We start from the raw sequence: 22,638 nt of genomic DNA on the forward strand, positions 1-22,638 counted from the left end.
TAAAAATGAGATCTTCTTAATCATGTTTTCTATATGCAAGATCAGTGGTCACATTGAAAGGCATGTTTATCTTAGCTGAATAAGTCTGAGAATACTGATCTCTTGTAATTAAATTCTTTGAATCCTTCTCCATTAACTTCTTGATCTATCCACGTACATAAATTGGTTTGTGCAGGTGATCATGGGAGAGAAATACAATCACGCGAAGAGAAATGTTGTTTTTTTCTTTATGTAACTCTAAAATTAAGTCAGCCATAGAAATGTACTGGAAACCGCTTTAAGGCTCAAGGCCCGGGGGGAATGCTTTGTTCGTTTTTGAAGAAATTGGACGGATCAATGCTTGTCTTCGCACGCATCAACCTGTCTAGATTGCCCGTGAAGTACTTACTCCCATACACTCGTGCACTGTCAATAAGGATTGTACGATTATTGCTTGAACTGGCAGTACCGATATCAAGATCTTTATAGTTGAAAAAAGCCTCCCTTGGAGACTTTGATACGTACGGTCTCATAACCTTATACAAAGTTCTTGAAAGTTCAAGGTAATGGTTCGTAGCTTCTGTACCTTCTTCCACCCACTTCACGAAATACTGTATCTTGAATATGTTTCCAGTCCTGTGCGGAAATGGAGTCTCTGATTCCAAAATCTCACTCATTCTTCCTCCATAAGGATTCCATTGCGTCCATCCATTTTCCCCTATTTCAATCAACAACTTCCATATGGATTCTAAACCAGTCTTTGGAATTGGTTCCTTCACATAATCAGACTTACTTTTGAAGAAGAAATCTGCCTTGGATGGCCTGACTAATAAAGCATCCGTGGGAGTTCCGAGGGGGAAATCTGCCCAGAAAAGAGTAGACTCAATCCATGTCATTTCATTGCAGTCATCTTGTTGCAATCTTAGTTCGGGAAACCTCACATTCATCAAAGGGATAAGGCTTTCAGATTTTCCCAAGAAGTGTCCAATGAAAGAAACTTGCACCGTCTTCTTGCCTTCCTGACTTCCATTCACTGTTTGTGGCATTAACCTTATGAAGAGATCTTTTGGTAGTTTGTCCGCAACCTGTTGCCAACGATAAACAACATCTGTTGCATTCTGTTCTAATGTCCTTTTAACATTGAACACTGTCACCATGGATGGAACTCTTACCAACTTTATTCTCCATGAAAGAATGACTCCAAAGCTTGCTCCACCACCTCCTCTAATGGCCCAAAACACATCCTCTCCCATGGATTTTCTATCGAGGATTGATCCATTAACAGTGACTATTTGCGCATCGATTATATTATCCACAGAGAGGCCATACTTTCGCATCAAGTTTCCATATCCACCTCCAGAAAAGTGTCCACCCGAGCCTACGCTCGGACAGACCCCAGCAGGGAAAGCATGGACTTTACTTTTCTCGGCGATTCTGTAATAAAGCTCGCCAAGAGTAGCGCCAGCCTGAACCCATGCAGTCTCGGATGCTATATCAATGTCTAGAGCACGCAAATTGAACATGTCAAGGACTATAAATGGATTATTTGATACGTATGAAAGACCCTCATAGTCATGGCCACCGCTTCGAATCCTGATTTCCAAGCCATAATGCTGTGCACAAGTAACAGTTGCTTGGATGTGAGAAATGTGTTTGGCAGCTATAATAGCAAGAGGTTTTGGGGTTGCAGATGTCAAAAACCTGCGGTTTTTTATGTAGGAGTTCAAAACTGAGAGAAAAGAAGCATTGTTGGGGGTGTAGATGGCCTGGGAGACTGGGTAAAATGGTGAAGAATTACTTGAAAGGCATCGAAAAAACATGTCTAGATTAACTTGCTCTGAATTTGCACATGAAATTGAGAACAAAATGATTGCAAGTATGATTGGGATTGAAGTTGGCCGCTGGCATGAGGTCTTCATTCTGCCAAATAATTCGTTGGTTTGAGCTCTTGTTTGTGTGATCTGCAACACTATTATAAGATCAATATGAGAGTACTGATCATGGCTAAGACATCATGAACGTTATACTTATATAAACTTTCAACTAATGCTATTAATTCGTTGCATGCAAGGTAATTAAACAATTAATGGATCATTAATTAATTATGAAATCAAATCCAATTAAATAGATCTTCTTTCTCAACTGTTTACATGGTTTTTATTTGAAAATGATAATGATACCTACCTCTTCTGTAATCATAATTATTTCCTTTTTGGTGCTACAAAAATTAATTATACCAATTTGCTGTAGTTTATAATATTAAGCATATCAGGAAATATATTTTATTGAAAATTGTTAATGCATGCTGTAGCTAGCTAGCTAGAGTCTATACATCTTCTTTATAATTAATTCATTCCTAAATACATACTTTTCGTCGTATTCCTGATCAAATCTAATTCTTTAATCAATTTTCGGCACTGCGAGCCACAAAGTCCACGGAAATAGTTTTTTGTCTTGCAAGACCATATTTGACGAGTAGAACTTGCCGAAAGTAGTTATTTTCGGCAACAAAAATCTCTGTGAAAAAGTACTAATTATTAAAGAACACGCTAAAAGACGAAAATATCGTAAAACTAGACGTGGTGTGTTATGTAAATCGAAAAAGCTAGGGATCCGCTGGGAGCTCCCCTACCTTTTTTTTTTTTTTTAACTTAGAGATTAAAAAAATATTATTTAATAATATTATGAATTTTTGTTTAAAAAATATTAAAAGAATAATGTGATAAAAAAATAAAAAAACAACCTTTAAATTTGACCCAGCGGGGGCACCCGCTCGGTGGGTGTCCACTCTATGTAAATATCAAAATGAAGGAACACACCTCCTAACAAAAAGAGTACAGACAGAAATAATTACGTGGGAGATATCGGGATTCGGTATCATGCCATGATATTATGATAAAAATAAAATAAAAAAAAGACGAAGAACAGAAAATGACAAAAAGAGATTTGAGTACTATTACGGATCCCGAATTCAAGATTTAAAAAATTTATTAAATAGTATAAATTTTTTTTATGTATTTTTTTAATCATCATAAATATTTATTAAAAAAAATAAAAAATTCATAATATCATTAAAAAAATATTTTTTTAATCATTCGGTAAAAAAAAAAAAAAATTCTATTCGAGATTTTTTTTGGATTCCGAAAGCATTTCTCAAGAGATTTTGTGGAGTTGTACTACATCTTTGTTATTGTCAATTACTTTTTAGTATATAACATATCCCTCTATTTAAAAGTAAATGAAGTTGGAGAAAAAAAAATGTAAAAACAATAAATCGATGATATTATTTATTGATATGATTGATTTATACACTAAATTAATTAAATAGAATAGAAAATAAATTATATTACCATATATACTATATTCTATGTACTGTAATATTCTAATTAACAATAATGTTGCTGTTCAAATCCACACGTTTTTAGCTTCCATTATCAACCATACCCCGCCCATCTCGTTTTGGTCCTTTCATTGTTATATTTTCCGTGAAGCAAGCCCCGAGCATCTTCGTTGGGCACGTGAGCCAGATGCTTGCAGAGTGTGGGTCTCACAATCACTGCATGCTGCTACCACTTTCAAATTAGGTTCAGTCTAGATTGAGAGTTTATTTTAATTTATTTTATTTAATCTAATTATTATAATTTTTAATAATTTTGTTTTTTTAAATTTAAAAGTAATAATAATATTAAAAACTAATATTATAATAATATTTTATTTAATTTTCATCTCAATTCACTATTTAAACTTCACGTTGTTCCATTTGAATTGAGAAATAATCTCAGTTCATCTTATCTCATCATCTCAATGCTTTCCTCATACGCGTTGATGCTTTCTTTTACTGGAAATTGGTTGTTGTCCACCTATCATCCTATCCAAGGATGCAAAAGGTGGAGTATTGAAGATATTTACCTCTTTCCTTAACTGCGTGTGAGTAACGCTGCTTTTGAATATTAAGATGACATGAGAAGATTAGTGAATAATAATAAAAAAATAATAAATAGTAATAAAAAAAATAAATAAATATTAAATAATAATAAATAGTAATAAAATAGTCTGAAATGATATGATCTGAAGTTTGTTTTTCAAAATCTTGAAAATTTTAACCACCCATAATACATATGAAAAAAATATAAATTTCTGGAGATTAAATAGTTTTCTTTGCTATGAAGCAATGACAGCCCCGAGAATATATATTATGCACAAGTGACATGAAAATTGCCTATTTTTATGGAATAATGATAGATACAGTCGTGTAGTGCATAAGTGTTGCACAATCCTTTTGAAAAATATTGAAGTTTACTATTAAAAAGTTAATTATTTTTTTTATATGAATCCTGTATTTATTCATTTTTTTTTTTAAAAAAAATTGCGTAGCGCTTACAGATCAATTACGACGGCAAATATCATTTCTCATAAAGATATCTAAACAGTAGTGCCAACATATCAGCTTCGGCGGAGCAAAACAATAGGATTAAAAAATCTCAGGAGTATTAATCAAAGGGTCTACTTAATTTATAAATAAGGAATTATTACACTCTGTATCCCTAAATTAGGAAAGGTTGCACTATAGACGTTTAGTTCCAGCCATTAAAATCTAACCATTGAAGCCTATTAATAGTTTAAGATTAATATTATAATATTTAGATTAAATTATTATCACAAAACATAAGCATTGTGAATATTAAAACAGAAAATGGGTCGTACTTTACATGACATTATTTTGCATCTTTCGTAGGCTGATCATCAGATGCGTTCGAAGCATTTGCTTTATCCTACCTGTACACTTTGTCCATGGTGCAAGAGAAGGGATGCTTTGTTCATATCGAAAGAAGTTATCTGGCTCTACCAAAGTCTTTTACCAACCTGTCGAAATTTTCCCTAAAATACTTGGTCTCCCAACCACCCTATCCAATATTACTAGAGATGAAATATGGATAATTTTATTGGGCTTACATTAAGTTTAATAGGTCATTTTAGAATAGCCCGCAAACTATTAAATTATCGAGGTTAATATTTATGAAAAACTCATTTGAGATTTAACAAATAATTTTAAATAGGTCACATGTCCAAAATTTTTATGATAAATTACAAAATTTTATTTGGCTTGATATTTAGGTTAAATTCACTTAATATTTTATAAACCAAGTGAAATCTATTTATTTGGTAATTTGATCCATGGGATGAATCCAAACTCGTTAGGCCAATGTTGGTTTCTCTATAATTCTAATTAGCCATGCACGTCTCCACTTTCCACTAAGATTCACACCCTAATAGAATTCTCTCCCAACAGAGTTACAACTCTGCAAGTCTCTTCATGTTAAATTTCTTCAACCGACTCCTCATATATATATATATATACACACACACACACACACACACACACTTAGCTACATGCACTGAACATGCATCACATTCTTATTTAAGCCCTAGTTTAGTTCTTTGGTTACACCCAGCACGTAGCAACCTCCAAGAGACCTAACCCATGCACAGTAGCCCTTCCCTTTCACAAACCACCTCCCCTCAGCCCTTATAGCACATCCAGCAACCCACTTACATGGCATTTCCTCTCCCGCAAGCAAGACAACACGTTGCTACTTCCTTCTCCCCTCAAACCAACCCATGCCCCAAGCCGTCCACCCCCATGTGAAGTCCAGCAACCACAACATTGCATGCTCCTCCCAAGTCCGACAACCAAGCAGAGGGCCACCAACGGAGCCCTGTTTTCACTCTTGCAAGTAGACCAGCCCCACGCACACACATGCCCACATTCCTGCACTCGGTATCGATGGGTAAAGTTCAACCACGCCATTGTAGAACCACTGGAAACAAACCCCTCTACAACAACAAGTCTTCAGTACTGTGAACCCTAAGCCATCGTTGCACTTCCAAAGAGGCACTATTCTAGCCCTACAGAAACAGAGCATCAAAACCAGCCGTTGCACCTCTGTTGCCAACGATGGAAGGTGTCACCCTGACCCTGTAATGCCTCAATGGAAGGTCCAAACCACATGGCCTATACTCCAAAAGAATTAATCAATGATATAATTGGAGCCTTATTGGAACCTTATAAAGAGCAAGAACTTTTCATTTTCAAGCAATGTGGGATTCCATACACTACTTATTTTTATCTTTATCATATGGGGTATTACACACCCACTACCCCATTTTAATGCTGTGCACCGTTTGGTTGCCTGAGCACAACTGTATGTAGCCCTCAAGCTTTCTTGATAATTAGTTGCACCTAGAAAATATTGGATTAACGCTACGAGGTAAGTAAAATGACCATACCCTTACACGCATGTACGGTAAACGACATGTCTTTTATAAAAGTATTATGTATGTACACCCTCTATTGGAATCTCATTTTTAAGTACCCAAGCCATGATCAATTTATGAACGTGATGATTTATGCATATATTTCATGTTAGCTGTACATATGCATTGAAACACTTATGAAAATATATGATTTTATGTGCAAATTTATGCATTAAAACATTTATGAAAAATCCACGATGTCATGTGAGAGTTATGTATTAAAATATTTATGAAAAATCATGATTATATGTGAAGATTAATGCATTAAAATATTTATGAAAATTCATGATTTTATGTGAAGAGTTATGCATCAAGATATTTATAAGAAATCTTGATTTATGTAAGGAAACATGTATCATGACATTTTATGAAATATGCAATTTCATTTGAAACCTATGGTATGATATGACAAGATATGATAATTATGCAAGTATGATTATGATAAATTGTGAATGATAAGATACGTAACGTGTAATGCCCCGTTCCCGGAGGTCTGGAGAGTTAGCTCTTAATACCTAATATCAACTTAAACAACACAACTATAAAATCCAGAAAATTTCATAAAATATTAATTCATTTAATCAATCCAAATATCTAAGTTCCTCCATGGGGACAATAAAGAAATTTTCAATAACATAAATTAGAAATTCTCCATAAACTCGAAAATATCCTTAAATCATCAAATCAAAATACCCGAAAAATAAATCAGTTTACTAACTATGACTCTCAAATAAGCACTTGTACCCTTAGACACTTATTCCACTACGATCATCACACCTTGCTAAAACTTCATACTCTTTTGAAAAATATCTGAACCATCAAAATTATCTAAAAAATATATAAAGATAAGGGGTGAGTTATTAACAACTCAGTAAGCAGAGGACATATACTAGTGTGTAAACATAAGTATTTACAGAGTTCAGAATGCAGAATCAGAATAATGTTTTCAAAATGAAGTGTCAGAACGTGTTATAAAAAATATTAGAGCGAAAATTCGAAAATATTTATAATCAAAATCCCTTTGGCATAAATAAATTGAAACATCATATCTTATCTTATCATATCAGAACAAATACAATGTTTAACCCCCGTGATAGGGTTGTGCAAACTCCGGTAGTTAACCAAGCAGAAACAAAATGTGAATCTTCCCCTTATTCATTCTCGGATCCCCGAGTGTGCACATAGGAAAGACCACACAGAAAACCACTTTGTTTCCAAAGTGGGTGCACGAGAAACAGAAAAGTTGGTACCAACCCAAACGGAGGCCACAATTTTACACTCGTGGTAAGGTCAGAACGGAACATAAACAAAAACAGAATGTTATGCTAGAGGTTTTCAGAAATCACATCAGATCATATCAGAGTATAGAAAATCTTCAGAATAGAACAAAATTATATCACAACATAATTTATGCACAAAATTTCATATTCGCTCTCTTTTCAAAGTTTAGAAACAGAATGTCAAAAATACGCTCATTTCTACACCAGTCATGACAGAAAATACTTTCTTCTTAAACAGAATCTCATGAATAATGCAGAACAAATAACTGAGGTAGTTCAAATTTATTTTCGTAACCAAATATGTATATTTTCCAAAAGTCAACCTCAACTCATTTTATTTTATGCAAAGTCTAGTATAAGAACCCCACTTACCTGAACTTCTTAGCTTTTCCAGAATTTTCCTAAAAAATATCGAACACTAATTAATCGTTACCTATAAAATGATCACGTAATTCTCGTAAATTTCCAATTAATTATGTATTTCGAGATTTAATCCTAAGCTTCTAAAATGACCTATTTTATTTCTTCAAAAACCTAACTTCACGTAATCCTAAAATATCGTCACATTTTTCAAATTCATCAATGTCCCAATAATCAGGCCGAACAAAACACAAAATCTAACTTATTTACTAATGAGATCAATTTATAAAATTGGGTAACATAATTATATCAAAAATCTATTAAGGTAGGCAAAAAAAAAAAATGCCATTTAATTAAAATAGACTTAATTCGTCTTAAAGTATTTAAAATAAAATTAACATCTTATTATTCTCAACTGAAAATTGGTAGTAAAATATTTCAACTAGTTGCTTTAAAAGCATAAATATTTTCTATATATATTCTTATACCTCAAATAAAACTATGCAAGCGAGTTTTAAAAAAAAAAAACTCATGCCCATTGAACCATTCTGATATGGGGGCATTTTGGAGAAAAAAAAGTTTGTACTGTTTGGGAAAACAAACACAAAAAAAGGAATGAAAAACTGAGACCAAACACATGCAACGGAGATGCCATACTCGCCTAGAGTGGAGGAGCAGCGCGAGGATTGGGAGGTGGAGGAGATTACGTCGGCGAGGTGGCGGCTAAACACAAAGAGAGAGAGAGAGAGAGAGAGAGAGAGAGAGAGAGAGAGAGAGAGAGAGAGAGGGAGTCAACCTTGAGGGAGAGAGGGACAGAGAGAAACTCGGGCCTACCGAGAGAGAATAGTGCGGCGAATATGGGCTGGTGGGAGGCTTCTAGCGTCGCTTCCTGTTGTTGACTCTGGAAAGGTGGTGCAACTGGGTGGCTCACGGCTGAGGTGAGGAGTGAGGGTGGCTTGGTGGCTCACGAAGGGCAAAACAATCACTTTGTTTCGGCTGTCTAAAACAGGGGAGTTTTGTGGCTTGCAACGGAGGTTACAGTAGGCGGCTTCGTGTGGCTAGGCACGGTGGCTTACGGTTTCACAAGGGGCTGGGCAAAGGCCAGAGGCTTCCGTTGTGCAGGGGGAAAATCGCACGGGGGTGGTTTTCGTTCGGTTGAGCGCATACGGGCATGGGCTTTTGTGATGGTGAGGTCGTGCAACTAGGCTGTAGACTAGGTCTAACGCTGTGGGTGTGGAGGTGTAGAGACAACAACTGTAACTGGATGGAGGTTGTGGAGGGTGGCAGCTTGTGGTGGACGTTGGTTTGCGGATGGAGCTGCTTCTGTGAGTGCGTGGGTGGAGATTGCCGCGGGAGTTTTTGTGGCAGCTATAGGCTTGGTAAACTAACATGCAGGTACGTATATATATATATATATTTATTTATTTATTTATTGGCGATGGAAAAATCCTAGAGAAATGAGGTAGTAATGTGCATGCTGTGGAGAAAAACTGATTCAAGTGTAGTTGAGGGAAAGTGGCGTGCATGGAGAGGAAAAACAAACGAACGTGAAACGGGTGGTACGTAAAAAAAAAAAAATAAGGTAACACAGGCTTGGGCTTTTTCCACGAATTATATGCCCTGACTCAAACTCAAATAAAAAAAAAAATCCAACTTGTTTAAAAAAATTATCTTCGTCCATAAAGTAATATTCGAAAAATTTCCCCCGGCTTTTTCATATACTTAACCTGAAAATATAAAAAAAAACTTGGCACTAGGCTCAGTTGTTACATAACGGCCTATATTATGATATGAAGACGGTACTATATGTTATAGGCATATTGCATTGGCAGGTTGTACATGCTGGTAGTGCACCCAGTCTGTGTGTCTTCCTTATATATGGACTCCACTACTTGCGGCCATAGGCAAAATCAAAATCTAGTTAGATTCGCTAATCCTAATTTACGGGAGTCAATAGTGGGTACCGGCCTACGATAAGTAAAAGATAAGTTAATGCATTTCATGCACGGTTCAAGTTCAAGTTAATGTTATTTGCTTGCGTAATCATGAATATGCATATTTTCTCTAAGAATTCTTATTTTTATTATGTTTACTGTATGATGTGTTGTTTCTTGAGTATTCGACTCATTTTTGTATGTTTTTATGTTTTACCCACCCAAGGTGATGATCCTTGTGAGGATGAGAATACAGGACAAGACTTGGCCCAGGAAGGCGAGACAGAGGCCTAGACAGATTATGTTATGCTCATTTTTATGATTTTTAATTTAATAAGTTATTTTTTATAAGAATGTGAGACTTTATTGATTTTAAAGAAGTGTTTCCGCAAATTCTCTTTTAGATTTTAAGTATTTAATAAAGGTTGACTTATTTATTTACGTAATCTTCTGTATTTGACACTTCATTAGGAAAAGAATTGTTAAGTCAAGATCAGTATTAGCACGTCAGTTCCCGAAGATTTTATAAAAATAATGTCGTTCTTATCCGTGGGAGTGCAGGGTGTTCCAACTAGCTTTTGAGTAGCTACAACTCCCAACCCTATTGGTACCCAACTCAACATTTCTATAGTTCAGAAGTCTCCTCTCTATTTTCTCTCTTGAGAGAATAGAGGTGTGTGAGAGTTTCTTCTTTCGAGTCTCCTTCTGGAGTGAGAGGTGTTCTTTTTAGTGTGTAGTCGAAGGTAGTAGGAGGAAGACATGGAAGGCATAAAATATCTATGGGAACAACTGAGGTAAATAGAAGAAAAGCATATAGAGATTGAACCAGATGGAGGGATTATAAACGATGTGCAGAAGAAAGAAGAAAAATGCTTGGTCGGTAAGGTGTGCTTAGAATGCCTGATTGGCAAGATGTTCATTTCTTCCACAATGGCGAAAGTGTGGAGTTGAGCAAACTGGCTACATTCCAGGAGGTCGAACCAAATGTCTTTATTATTACATTTGATACTCGTGGATAAATAGAGAGTAGAAGACGGTAGGCCATGGTTGTTTGACAATAGCTTGATCACAATAAATAGTTTGATGGCTTTATACAAGCAAGGAAGGTGAGTTTTGAACACGCCTCAGTGTGGGTACAGTTGCATAATTTTCCTCTAGTGTGCATGAATTGAGATACTGGGAAGCAGATAGAAAGTTCTATAGGCAGGTAGAAGAGGTGGATGTGAAAGATGAAGGTGTGGGGTGGGGGAATTTTCTACATGTTAAAGTTGAAATTGATTTAACAAAGCCGATTGCTTGAGGTCTAACAATCAACGTTAATGGTACCCGAGTTTGGGTTCTGTTGAAATTTGAAAAGCTGCCTCGATTTTGCTTTAAATGTCGACGGATCTTACATGATACTCAGGAATGTAAGCAAAGGGATAATTAGCGAGTTACTAGGATAGAACTTGCAGATCAGTTTGGGTCGTGGTTTCGAGCAGAGACTTATGGACGACGTCGTAGTAATGTGATCTATACGAAACAGGCCAAGAAAGACCTTGGTGGATTAGAGAAGAGAAAGGATGGGGCAGGTGGGGACTAGCACAGCTCCGGATAGAGTCCTACGGCTACAATGGGCAATGCATATCAACAGTATTATAGGAAGAACAAAAATTCACGAGTTAATGGAGTTGGAGGGAGGATTTCAAAATGGAGATTCAGTTGACTTAATGGAAGATTTTCAGGCGTAAGGGGAGAATATCAAGGTAATTATGTATTCAATGAAGAAAATATGACTAGTTTACCTATGAGTATCAATAGTGGGTTAGGCCAGGATGAAGGGCCCACGACTACAAGGCCTCCAACAGATGAGTTGACCGTTAATAAGGACAAATTACGTAGTGGTTTGGGATGAGGTTCAAGTCTTCAGTGAACGGGTGTCAGAAAGCAAGGAAGATGTACGAAGAAATGAAAGTATTAGGCTGAGAATACAAAGCATAGGTTCGGCTTGACCAAAACTTGATGTTTTGTGTTATTCTTTGAAATGGTGAGTTTGAGTTTTTATAAAATATATGATTTAACGTCTTGGCATGATTTTAGAAATAAAAATATGATATCGGAGAATTTTCAATTTCGGTCATGCATGTTTGCGTGTTAAATGACCAAATAGCAAGCAAAATCATAGTTTTTAGCCTTTATATGAATCGGCCAAGAGTTCTCATGGTAGGGTTTAGCTCGGTTTGGATACACACCTATCTCATTTCATCTCATCTCATCATTACAATTTTTTCAAAGTCTCACACAAAATGTAATAAACAATTCAATCTTTTTAAATCTCAAAATAATAATAATATTAAAAATTATATTATAACAATATTTTATTCAATTTTCAACAAAACATCTCATCTCATCTCATTTGAATTGCATAACCAAATGCCTTAGTTTTTAAAAATTCTAAGCCCATATTTAGATTTAGGATGAAATTTACATGAAGTATGTAAACTTTGATAAGTTTTGAGGTCGATTTGCAATTTTCGTAAGTTTAGGGGCTAATTTGTAATTTTCCAAAAGTCAAGGGGTAAATTTGAAAATTTAGCCCAAAGTTAATGATTATGTTCTTATGAGGATTGAGTGAGAATATATAACCCTAGAACGTCTCTGATTTTAGCCTATATTACATTTACATTACGCATGAAATTTTGTAAGTTAGATCCTAACTTACTTAAGATATGCTTATGTATGTATGATGGTAATGTTCATGCAAGTTATATTCATATTTTCTTTAATTTTATTAAATTGAATCATGTTATGCAATGTCATACTATTATGTATATCAATCATGAATATATGTCACATGTTACGACTATATGTCATGAAGCATGCAAGCATGTCATGAAATAAGTTTTAGTTAAGCAAAAAGTGTCAAGTTTACACTGTGGCAACCCCATGGGACAAGATATTATGTATAAGTCTATCTTAAGTAAGCAAACATGCCATGTCTTTCATAAGCAAGTCCACGTGCATCAAGCATACATGTCCTGTTATTATCAAGCATACTTATTTATACTATTAGTAGCTTAAGAGCCTTACTTGTTGAGATTTATAAATTTCAATGGTAGACGATGTGTCAGGGATTAGAGAACCCGTACACCCTCAGTTGGATGACATTGAATAGTATTGAGGAGGAACCTTGGGTTGGTCATGGCCAGAGTTGGTCCTCCAACTTTTGGATTTTATTTTGGAGCTTATAGCTGAGCTACGTGAGCGGTTTGGTTTTTAGTTTAGTTTTATATTATGTCTGTAATTATGGAGATTTGTCTTCAATAGTGTGTTATTTTGTTTACAGACAAGTTGGACAAATGTTATGACTTTTGTGTATGTGAATATTAAAGAAAGTGTCTCTATTTTGGGATTAATATTCTGGTACATTGTGTATTGCTAAAAATAAAAACTACCAGTTGCGATTATTTCATATTGTTAGAAGTATATTAGGTGCATTGTATTCTTAACTATTATAAACCGGGGTGTCACGAAATCTTTATTGTCCTATTCCAGTGCTTCGGTCCTCAAGTCTCTTTCATATTTCCAACTAAGAGGCATTTCGTTGTGAAGTGGATCTCTGCCCCGTGGGAACTCTCAATCTTAATATTGATGGTACTTCTAAAGGTAATCCTAGTCGTACCGGTTGTGGGGGCATATTAAGGAAGCCTTTAATAACTTTGTTATTGTTTGATTTTCTTGTTTATTGGGCATTGGGACAACACTTTCGCAAAGCTTTCAACTTTAAAGATTGACTTGCTTTTATGGTACCGATTGGATGTGTCGGACTTTATTGTGGAATCAGACTCCCTGCTTGTGTTTAACTCGTTTAATTCCAATTCCTAGCCTCCTCGGCCATTTTTTGATATCTGAGATAATATTTTGCATCAAAAAAATGGTTTCTCTCTTTTAGAGTCCATCATGTTTATGGGGAGGGCAATGCTTTAGTTGATAGTCTTGTCTCATTCGGTGCACGTGGTAATGAGGTAAGTTTCTCTTTCCTTTTACAAAGTCCTCAAAATATGGTTGGTCTTGATGCTTTAGATCGCATAGGTATTCCCAATCCTAGGCATTAGTTGACTTGCTTTTATATGAGGTATTCATTATCAATAAATTAGAGTATCATTTTCCTCACTACAAAAAAAAAAAAAAAAAAAAAAAGGAAGAAAAGATAAACTAGCTCTAGAACCAAGGCTTGCTTCTATGCAACTTATTTTCTCATATCCCCAAAATCTACTATGAAAGCAGGGCTATATATCGCGTCTTTGCTTTATATTTTTTCAATCTTGTTGAAATGCGGTCCAACCCTATATTTGATATAATGCTTTTATAAATGATTTCCAATATCCATATAGTTTGATCTCTCTTCTGTTTCTACCTGTGAGTACTTGCTAGTATGACTTTCTTGCACTACTAGTATATAATCTTCTTCTTTCATTAACTTCAAAATCTAACCACGTAAATATTCTGCATGTACTTTGCTGGAAAGATGAACAGACGCGAAGAGAACTGTTATTCTTTTCTTTATTAAATTACAAAAGTAAGTCGCCCATAAAAATAAATGTTCTTGGCCGCCACTAAAATTGGCTCATTTGCTCTAACAAGTTCGACCGGTCTACGGATTTGGGAACCGCTTAAGGATTAAGGCTAGATAGGAAGAGGCGGAATGCTTTGTTCATTTTTGAAGAAGTTAGAGGGATCAATGCTTGCCTTCACTCGCAACAGCCGGTCCAGATTGCCCTTGAAATACTTACCCCCGTACACTCTTGCACTGCTATTAAGGATCGTACGATTATTACTTGAACTTGCAATACCGATATCAAGATCCCTATAGTTGAGAAAAGCCTCCCTTGGGGACTTCGATGCGTACGGTGTCATCATCTCGTACAGGGTTCTTGAAAAATTAAGATAATAGTTCGTAGCCTCTATTCCTTCTTCCACCCACAACACGAAATACTGTATTTTGAATATGTTTCCAGCCCTGTGTGGGAATGGAGTCTCTGACTCTGAAATCTCACTCATTCTTCCTCCATAAGGATTCCATTGCATAAATACCTTTACTCCTTCAATCAACAACTTCCATATCGATTCTAAGCCAGTCTTTGGAATCGGTTCCTTGACATAATCAGATTTGCTTTTGAAGAAGAAATCTGCCTTGGATGGCCTGAGTAAAGCATCCGTGGGAGTTCCAGTGGGGAAATTCGCCCAGAAAAGTGTAGACTCAATCCAAGGCATTTCACTGCAGTCATTTTGCTCCAATCTTAGTTCAGGAAGCCTCTCATTCATCAATGGGAGAAGTCTTTTAGATTTCCCCAGAAAGTGGCCAATGAAAGAAACTTGCACAGTCTTCTTGTCCTCATGACTTCCATTCACTACTTGTGGCATTACCCTTATGAAGAGGTCTTCAGGTAGCTTATCCGCAACCTGTTGCCAACGATAAACAACATCTGTTGCATTCTGTTCTAATGTCCTTTTAACGTTGAACACTGTCACCATGGATGGAACTCGTACCAACTTTATCTTCCAAGAAAGAATGACTCCAAAGCTTGCTCCACCACCTCCTCTAATGGCCCAAAACACATCCTCTCCCATTGATTTTCTTTCAAGGATCGATCCATTGACAGTGACTATTTGCGCATCGATTATATTATCTACAGAGAGGCCGTACTTTCGCATCAGGTTTCCATATCCACCACCAGAAAAGTGTCCACCCAGGCCTAGGCTAGGACACACCCCGGCGGGGAAGGCATGAACTTTGCTTTTCTTGGCGATTCTATAATAAAGCTCGCCAAGAGTAGCGCCAGCCTGAACCCATGCAGTCTCGGATGCTATATCAATGTCTATAGCACGAAGATTGAACATGTCGAGGACTAGAAATGGAGTATTCGATACGTACGAAAGGCCCTCATAGTCATGGCCACCACTTCGAATCCTGGTTTCCAAGCCATAACGCTTTGCACAAACAATAGTTGCTTGGACATGAGATTGGTGTTTGGCAGCTATAATAGTGAGCGGTTTTGGGGTTGCAGATGTTAGAAATCTGCGGTTTTTTATATGAGAGTTCAAAACTGAGAGAAAAGAGGCATTGTTGGGGGTGTAGATGGTCTCAGAGATTGGGTGGAAGATTGAAGAATGATTTGAAAGGCATCGGAAAAACATGTTTAGATTAACTTGCTCTGAATTTGTACATGAGATTGAGAACAGAATAATCGCGAATAATATTGGGAGTGAAGGTGGGCATGAGGCCTTCATCTTGTTTGGACTAGATCAGTTCCTTTGCTAATTCGTTGCGAGCTCTTGTTCCCGAGATCATCAGGGTCAATTGCTGGTGTTTAAATCGACGGTCGATCGACTTAATTTTCATTTAATGCCAATTTCGCTGCATGCTATTTATAAGCAATAATAATGTCCTAAATCGAACAAATTAAGTAAATGAGCTGTCAGTTTTATTCCCCTCTTTAATTTCTGCATATATAGGACGTACAATTAATATGCAAAATTTTGAAATTTATTTATGAAATTAATTTCTAAAAAATAGCTTCATGTCAGTTTCTTACATGGTTTTAATTATTTGGAAATGTCGATAACGTACGTTACCATAAACTTCCTGTTTTAAACTTCCCCTCCGTTATTTATTTATTTATGTTGCAAAGAAATTAGCCATCTGCATGCACATAAGCTACATCTGAAATTTGAATATCCTGTTTAATTGCCCCACATGGCAAGAAAATCAGTAATTAAAGGAAGATATAAAATGAAAGGTAATTTAAAAATGAGATATTCTTAATTATGTACAAATCTTGAATTTAAAAATGAAATATCCTCATCATTTGTGCTTTGAAACTTTCCACTATTGGTTAATTATCCTTCTTTAATCCAAGAAGTTATCCGTTTTCCCCATTTTGGAATTATAATGATCTTCTTTCCACTAAGATTGTTGTTTTGTGTGAAAACTTTTGCATATAAATGGTATTCATTTAGATGACAATATTTAATAATAATGTGGTATAACCTCTCCTTCGATCTGTGCATGTTGTTTCGTTCAATATTGTGAATCAGCGAATCATGTGTTTTTGGACTCATGTCATGATGATGTGGCTAAAAACTTTTGGTTTTATTTTTACCGCTATCACTTGATTGATCAACTACTCCCAATTTTCATAATATGAGGTTTATGGTTGGCAAAAAATGCTGCAAGTTTAAATATCACTTTCCCTCTATTGAAGCTCTGAAGCAGAAGGTGCATGGCTTAAGAGAGATTTTTTTTTCTTTAAAAAAAGAGACTGGTATCCTAATTTTATCGATAACCCTAATTTATGACGGATGAATACTCTTTAAAAAAAGAAGAAACTTGGGAGTTACAAGAATAATGTGATACCCCATATGATAAGTGAGGGTATGTGGTGTATGCCATATTGTTTGGGAATGAGAAGTTATTACTTTTTATAATGTTTCAATGATGCTCTAATTGTATCATTGGCTAGTCTTTTTGGAGTATAGACTTTGTGACTTGCACTTTCCATTGAGGTGTTACAAATTGAAAAGATAAATCCATAAAACCAAGTTTCTAAAAGGAAAGGAGAACCGTAAAGGGGAAAGTACAACAAAACTAAGTAATGATCTAAAAATTTGCGCTGAATAGATAGAAGACATGCACGATCTAGAGAGAATTGAGTAATCATATGTTAAGAGAGTTGAAGAAGAGAACAAAAACTTCTCGTGTGTCCTATTGCACCTTAATTGGCTAGGCTATTATCATACCATTTTTGGCCCAGTTATTATACTAGAAATTAAGGCTGCCCTTCCTAATGTTGATGTTCTCAACTCCCTTATTAAGCCAACATCACCAACTCCCTACACATCTCTCATAGGCTGATTCAAAAGAAAAAACCTTTTCTGGTTAGACGGTTACCCCGCTCTTGGTGACTTTCCATTGAACATTGATGGAGCAACAATGGGCAACCCAGGACAGGTTAAAGGTGTGGTGTCCTAAGGTCTTCCTACTATTATTCATATTAGGTTTCTCTATTTTCTTTTTTTGGGAAATATATAGAACAAATGTCTATGCTGAATTTTCGGCTATAATGATGGCTTGCTTTCATGCTATCAACTAAATTTACAGAAAATCATCATAGAAACCGACTCTCCATTGGCTGTAAACAGGTTGAAGTTAGATTCCAACCCTCCAACATGGAAATACTATGAGCTATGGAATGATTTTCTTCAATTTCAATTCACTGACCGACGACTTGGCAACTGATAAGGGTACGAATTAATGCTCTCGCCGATGGCTTGGTAAATCATAAGGTGCTTGGCTTTTTTTCCTACCTCTCAATCTTATCACAACTCCCCAAGGAATCAATTTGTATCGCTATGTTACTGACCACACTGGTCTTCCAAGTCTCAAGCAATAAATGACTGTAAATTTCCTTCTTACTTGCTATTATGTTTTTCTCAAAATGGTTTCTTACTTGCATGCTAAGAGTCAAGGTTAGTTTTGATTGTAAGGTGTGACAACCTCCATTTGAGATTTGATGGAGATTGAAGCGTCGGGACATGCAATATGAGGTTACATATCTCTGTTTATGACAGATAATATGCAATGCACCTAACATGCGTATAACAATATGCATTAATCGCAGCTGAATTTTATTTATTCAAACATAAGTTGCACCAAAATAGGCTAAATCCCAAAATATCATGTCTTAAACAATCATAATATAACAGTAGTGTCCCAAAAATTGACCCTTCATAAACCACAAAAGCTTAGCATATTGTTTTATGATACATAGTTAAAAACCTAATCATTCTTCTTCTTCTAAGATCTTCCAAAGGTTTGTTATCAAACACTTATCTCCATCTAGAAGGAAATCAACACAAGTTAGCCTTCAAAGGTGAACTCATTTTCAATTATCTCAGGCTAGTCGTCTATCACACTCACTTCATTCTAATCCTGATACAGCTTCTACTATTCCAACTGGGAATGGTAGTTAAGACTACTACTGCGAGATTTTTCAATTTCATTAAGTTATACAACTAAGCTATCATCAATTTATAAAGCATGCACAATAATAATCATGAGGTGTATGCATGATTGACATGAACTTGCTTCTACAAATCATATAGCATCATTGACGTCAGAATGCTTCATACTTCGTAACATGCTTGCTTTCATAATTAGATTTCATTCATTTTTATTCTTGATATTACAAAGAATGGATGCTCCATGGTTCCCCATAAACTCTATGCTCGCATCACATCACAGGTCTGTCCACCAGCTGTGAGTACGTTATCAGAGATACTCAGACAAAACAGAATGCCTATGCCATGATTATCTTATTCATTTCATCAGAGATACTCAGACAAAGCAGAATGCCTACGTCATGAGTATTTTATTCATTTCATCAGAGATACTTAGTTAGAGCAAAATGCCTATGCCATGAGTATTTTCGATACCCACTAGTGTTAGGTGCCTTTTTAATTTCATTTCAGAACTCTTTTGATCACATTCGAAGCCCATTGACAGTTTTTTATCAACCTGGAAGATTTCACTCTATTTTATTCACTTCAAAGTGGACATGGGTGTTCGACTAAAATAATCTTCCATCCTAGCATTTTGGATTGTAATAAAAACTTGACTTTTCATGCTTGACTCAAAGTTTGTGACAAACGCATATGCTTCCTGGCATATGTTCTTGGTATGTGATACATATTCATGCTTATGAAAAACCACATTATGACATAAGATAGTTATTGCAAATATAACAAGGATTTAAATAAAACTTGATTCACTTTGCATGGAATTTACCATCTAGCATACTATCATACACCGAGAGTAAGTTATAGAAATCCTTGCATATAAAAATCGAGTGAGCAGAAACGAGAGATGTTCTTTGGTTAGAAAACCTCATTAACTAGAAAAATTAGAATCTAACACCCTTAGAGTACTATTTACAAAATTTTCCTTTAACTCTTGGAAATTTGCAAATAGGTCCGTATAATTTCAATAATTCCAATTTGGCCCCAAATTGGACCAAACTTCACATACTTCATGTATCTTTTATTCTAAATCCATTTATAAAATTAGAATTTAAGAAATCATACATTTACTATGCGAACCTTTCAAGGCAGAGACTCCTAAATCCTAACTTTCACATGGGATGATTTTTGGGTCTTCTTGCATACCATTAATGGCTTAATCCGAAATTTAACACATAATCATATCCAAAACCCTAGCCTAGTGTCAAGTCAAGACACTAGATTCACAATCATCATGGTCATATATTCATCATATGATGCAACCAACATAAACACAACAACAACTATACAACCCAAAAGCCTAGCAGAGTATTCTTTGCATTTCTCTTGCAAATGAACATCAAGAACTCCAATGAATCACATATCCTAACTTCTAACATACTAAGTAAACACTAAGGGGATTCTTGAAAAATGAGATGAGATGATAAATTTGTGAATAGTAGTGAAATTATTTGAATTAAGGCTTTTATTGGGTTTTGGGAAAAAGATAAAAAGTTGAATAAAAATATTTTAAAGTTAATATTATTAGAATATCATTTTTTTAATATTATTTTGTTTTGAGATTTTAAAAAGTTCATTTTTTTTTTTGTTTGTTTGGAAGTTTAGAAAAGTTGTAATAATTAGGTAATGATTAGATTAAAAAAATTGGACAAATACTGTAACTTTTGGACATCAGTTATTATATATTTATGAAACATGCTAATGTTAATTTAGGATATGTTACATCTAGTGCATAATATTGCTCATGAAAAAAATTATCTGTTGTGAATATTACATATTGTTAGAGGCATACTAGGCGCAACATCTTTATCTGTCATGAACGGTAGGTAGATAACATTGTATTACACGTCCCAATGCTTTAGAATCCACCAAATGCCAAGCGAAATTTGGGGGCGTCACATACGTGCCACCTGAGAAAACCACTGATGACCATAATTGTCTAGTTGTCCTACAAAGATAGGTTTTTCTTTTGCTCGGGAATGTGTCTTCTTTTCTGCAAAACCCACACATTCCTGTTTGGGAGTACAATGTCAATGTATTTTACTCCCACTACATCTAGTGCCTTTTCGTCTGCTAAGTACACATTTCCGAAGTCACCAGCAGCATAATCCTGCATGATTTATCGGTGTGAAAGAAATCCGATGAATCTAGTACCCAATCGTCAACTAGATTGAACTACAAGAAGTATTGCATCCTGTACTTCTTCAGTCAACACATTTGCACTGTCACTCTTTTTCTTCTTAGGATCTTTTCAATTCCTTTTAATGTGACTAGTTTGCCACAGTTCTAGCAAGTCACCTACTGCCCAGGCCTTGTCATGTTCTTGTTCCTGCTCTGCCTCTATTTGAGTTTGTGTCATGTGCTCTGCCCTGAGCATCAACGTTCAATGCAAAACTTGACCATGAGGTCTCGCTAGAATCCTTCTTGCACATCTCCTCAGCCAAGATCAAATCTTGAATGTCATTCTCATGGCCTCCTGGCTATTCGATAGTGATTCCAACAGGATCAATGCTTGAATCTCATCATCAAACTCAATTTCGACTTATGGAAATTGGTGGGGGATAGTATTTAATTCATTCAAAAGTTGGGCAATAGATGTATCCTTTGTCATCTTCAAATTGAACAATTTCTTTATCAGATGCACCTTGTCACTCGCAGACGACTTTTCATACATACCAGACAAAGCCATCATGACATCAGCTATTGTCTTCTACTTGATAATGTTGCGTGTAATTGATCTCAACAAGCTTAGTCGAATAACCCCCAGGACATGTCGATCTAATAGGTTCTAATCAACATCATCCGTGCTGTTCGACTTCTTCCCCAATAGTGGAATATGGAGTCTCTTCCCATAGAGGTAGTCCTCTATTTGCATCCTCTAGTACCCAAAGTTTGTACTGTCAAACTTCTCGATTCTAGATTCCTTCTGTTTTTCCCTAGCCATTATTCTCATTTAGACTTAAACCTGGCTCTTATACTAGTTGTCATGAAAACGATAATAGAAAAGTAACAGTAAACAAACAATCAATCGCACGACACAAAATCTATGTGGTTCAGGCAATGTGCTTACATCCACGGAGCTGCAAAAGATTATTTTCTCTTGAGGAGTTTCAAAGTACTCTATAGAAAAAAATTATAGTGCTCAGAACAACCATACTATTCATAACATACATATTTATAGCGTTACACGATAGAAGTTTTAATTTTTCACTTATCGTGTTATTTGCTCGAGTGAGGTGTCAAACGAGTCTTGAGTGAACTTACTGCCCAATCTTCCCTCAAAACAACTGACAAGTGAATATTTGCTCGAGGTAAGTTACGAGCAACACTTGAGGTAAATTACAATGACACTTGAGCAAACTCTCTGTCTTGTCTTCCCTCGAGCCAACTGACGAGCAAGCCTCGAGTGAACTTTCTATTTGATGTTCACTTGAGTTCTATTTCGAGCGAACTTTCGGCTTCCACTACTCAAGTCACGAACCAGGCTCTACAAAACCCAATATATTTGTGCATCAATTATATTATCTACAGAGAGGCCATACTTTCGAATCAAGTTTCCATTTCAAATCTTTAATTTCTGTTTAGGATAGTTATGCAAATTCTTGAAATTTATTTATGAAATTAATTTCTAAAACATAGTTTCGAGTCAGTTTCTTACAAGGTTTTTATTTGGAAATGATAACTTTCCTATCGGGAATTAGACTTATTATTTT

At 35.6% G+C, this 22,638-nt stretch overlaps 2 protein-coding genes across 2 annotated transcripts; both read right to left on the reverse strand.

The window, feature by feature from the left end:
* Positions 1-266: 266 nt before the first annotated feature.
* LOC121265303 (berberine bridge enzyme-like 4) lies at positions 267-1,938 on the reverse strand. The gene has a single exon (XM_041168876.1). It carries the CDS (start codon positions 1,896-1,898, stop codon positions 285-287), a length of 1,614 nt encoding a protein of 537 aa, XP_041024810.1. The 5' UTR covers positions 1,899-1,938; the 3' UTR covers positions 267-284.
* A 12,438-nt stretch (positions 1,939-14,376) lies between these two features.
* On the reverse strand, positions 14,377-16,223 carry LOC121265304 (berberine bridge enzyme-like 8). Its single transcript, XM_041168878.1, has one exon. The coding sequence runs from the start codon at positions 16,136-16,138 to the stop codon at positions 14,534-14,536; it is 1,605 nt and encodes a 534-aa protein (XP_041024812.1). The 5' UTR covers positions 16,139-16,223; the 3' UTR covers positions 14,377-14,533.
* Positions 16,224-22,638: the final 6,415 nt, after the last annotated feature.

The sequence above is a fragment of the Juglans microcarpa x Juglans regia genome, chromosome 5D (assembly GCF_004785595.1).
Source record: "Juglans microcarpa x Juglans regia isolate MS1-56 chromosome 5D, Jm3101_v1.0, whole genome shotgun sequence".
NCBI lineage: Eukaryota > Viridiplantae > Streptophyta > Magnoliopsida > Fagales > Juglandaceae > Juglans > Juglans microcarpa x Juglans regia.

Bases quoted from the DNA above. Each gene is read 5' to 3' on its own strand.
- LOC121265304 (XM_041168878.1), bottom strand. From the start codon at position 16,138: ATGAAGGCCTCATGCCCACCTTCACTCCCAATATTATTCGCGATTATT.
- LOC121265303 (XM_041168876.1), bottom strand. From the start codon at position 1,898: ATGAAGACCTCATGCCAGCGGCCAACTTCAATCCCAATCATACTTGCA.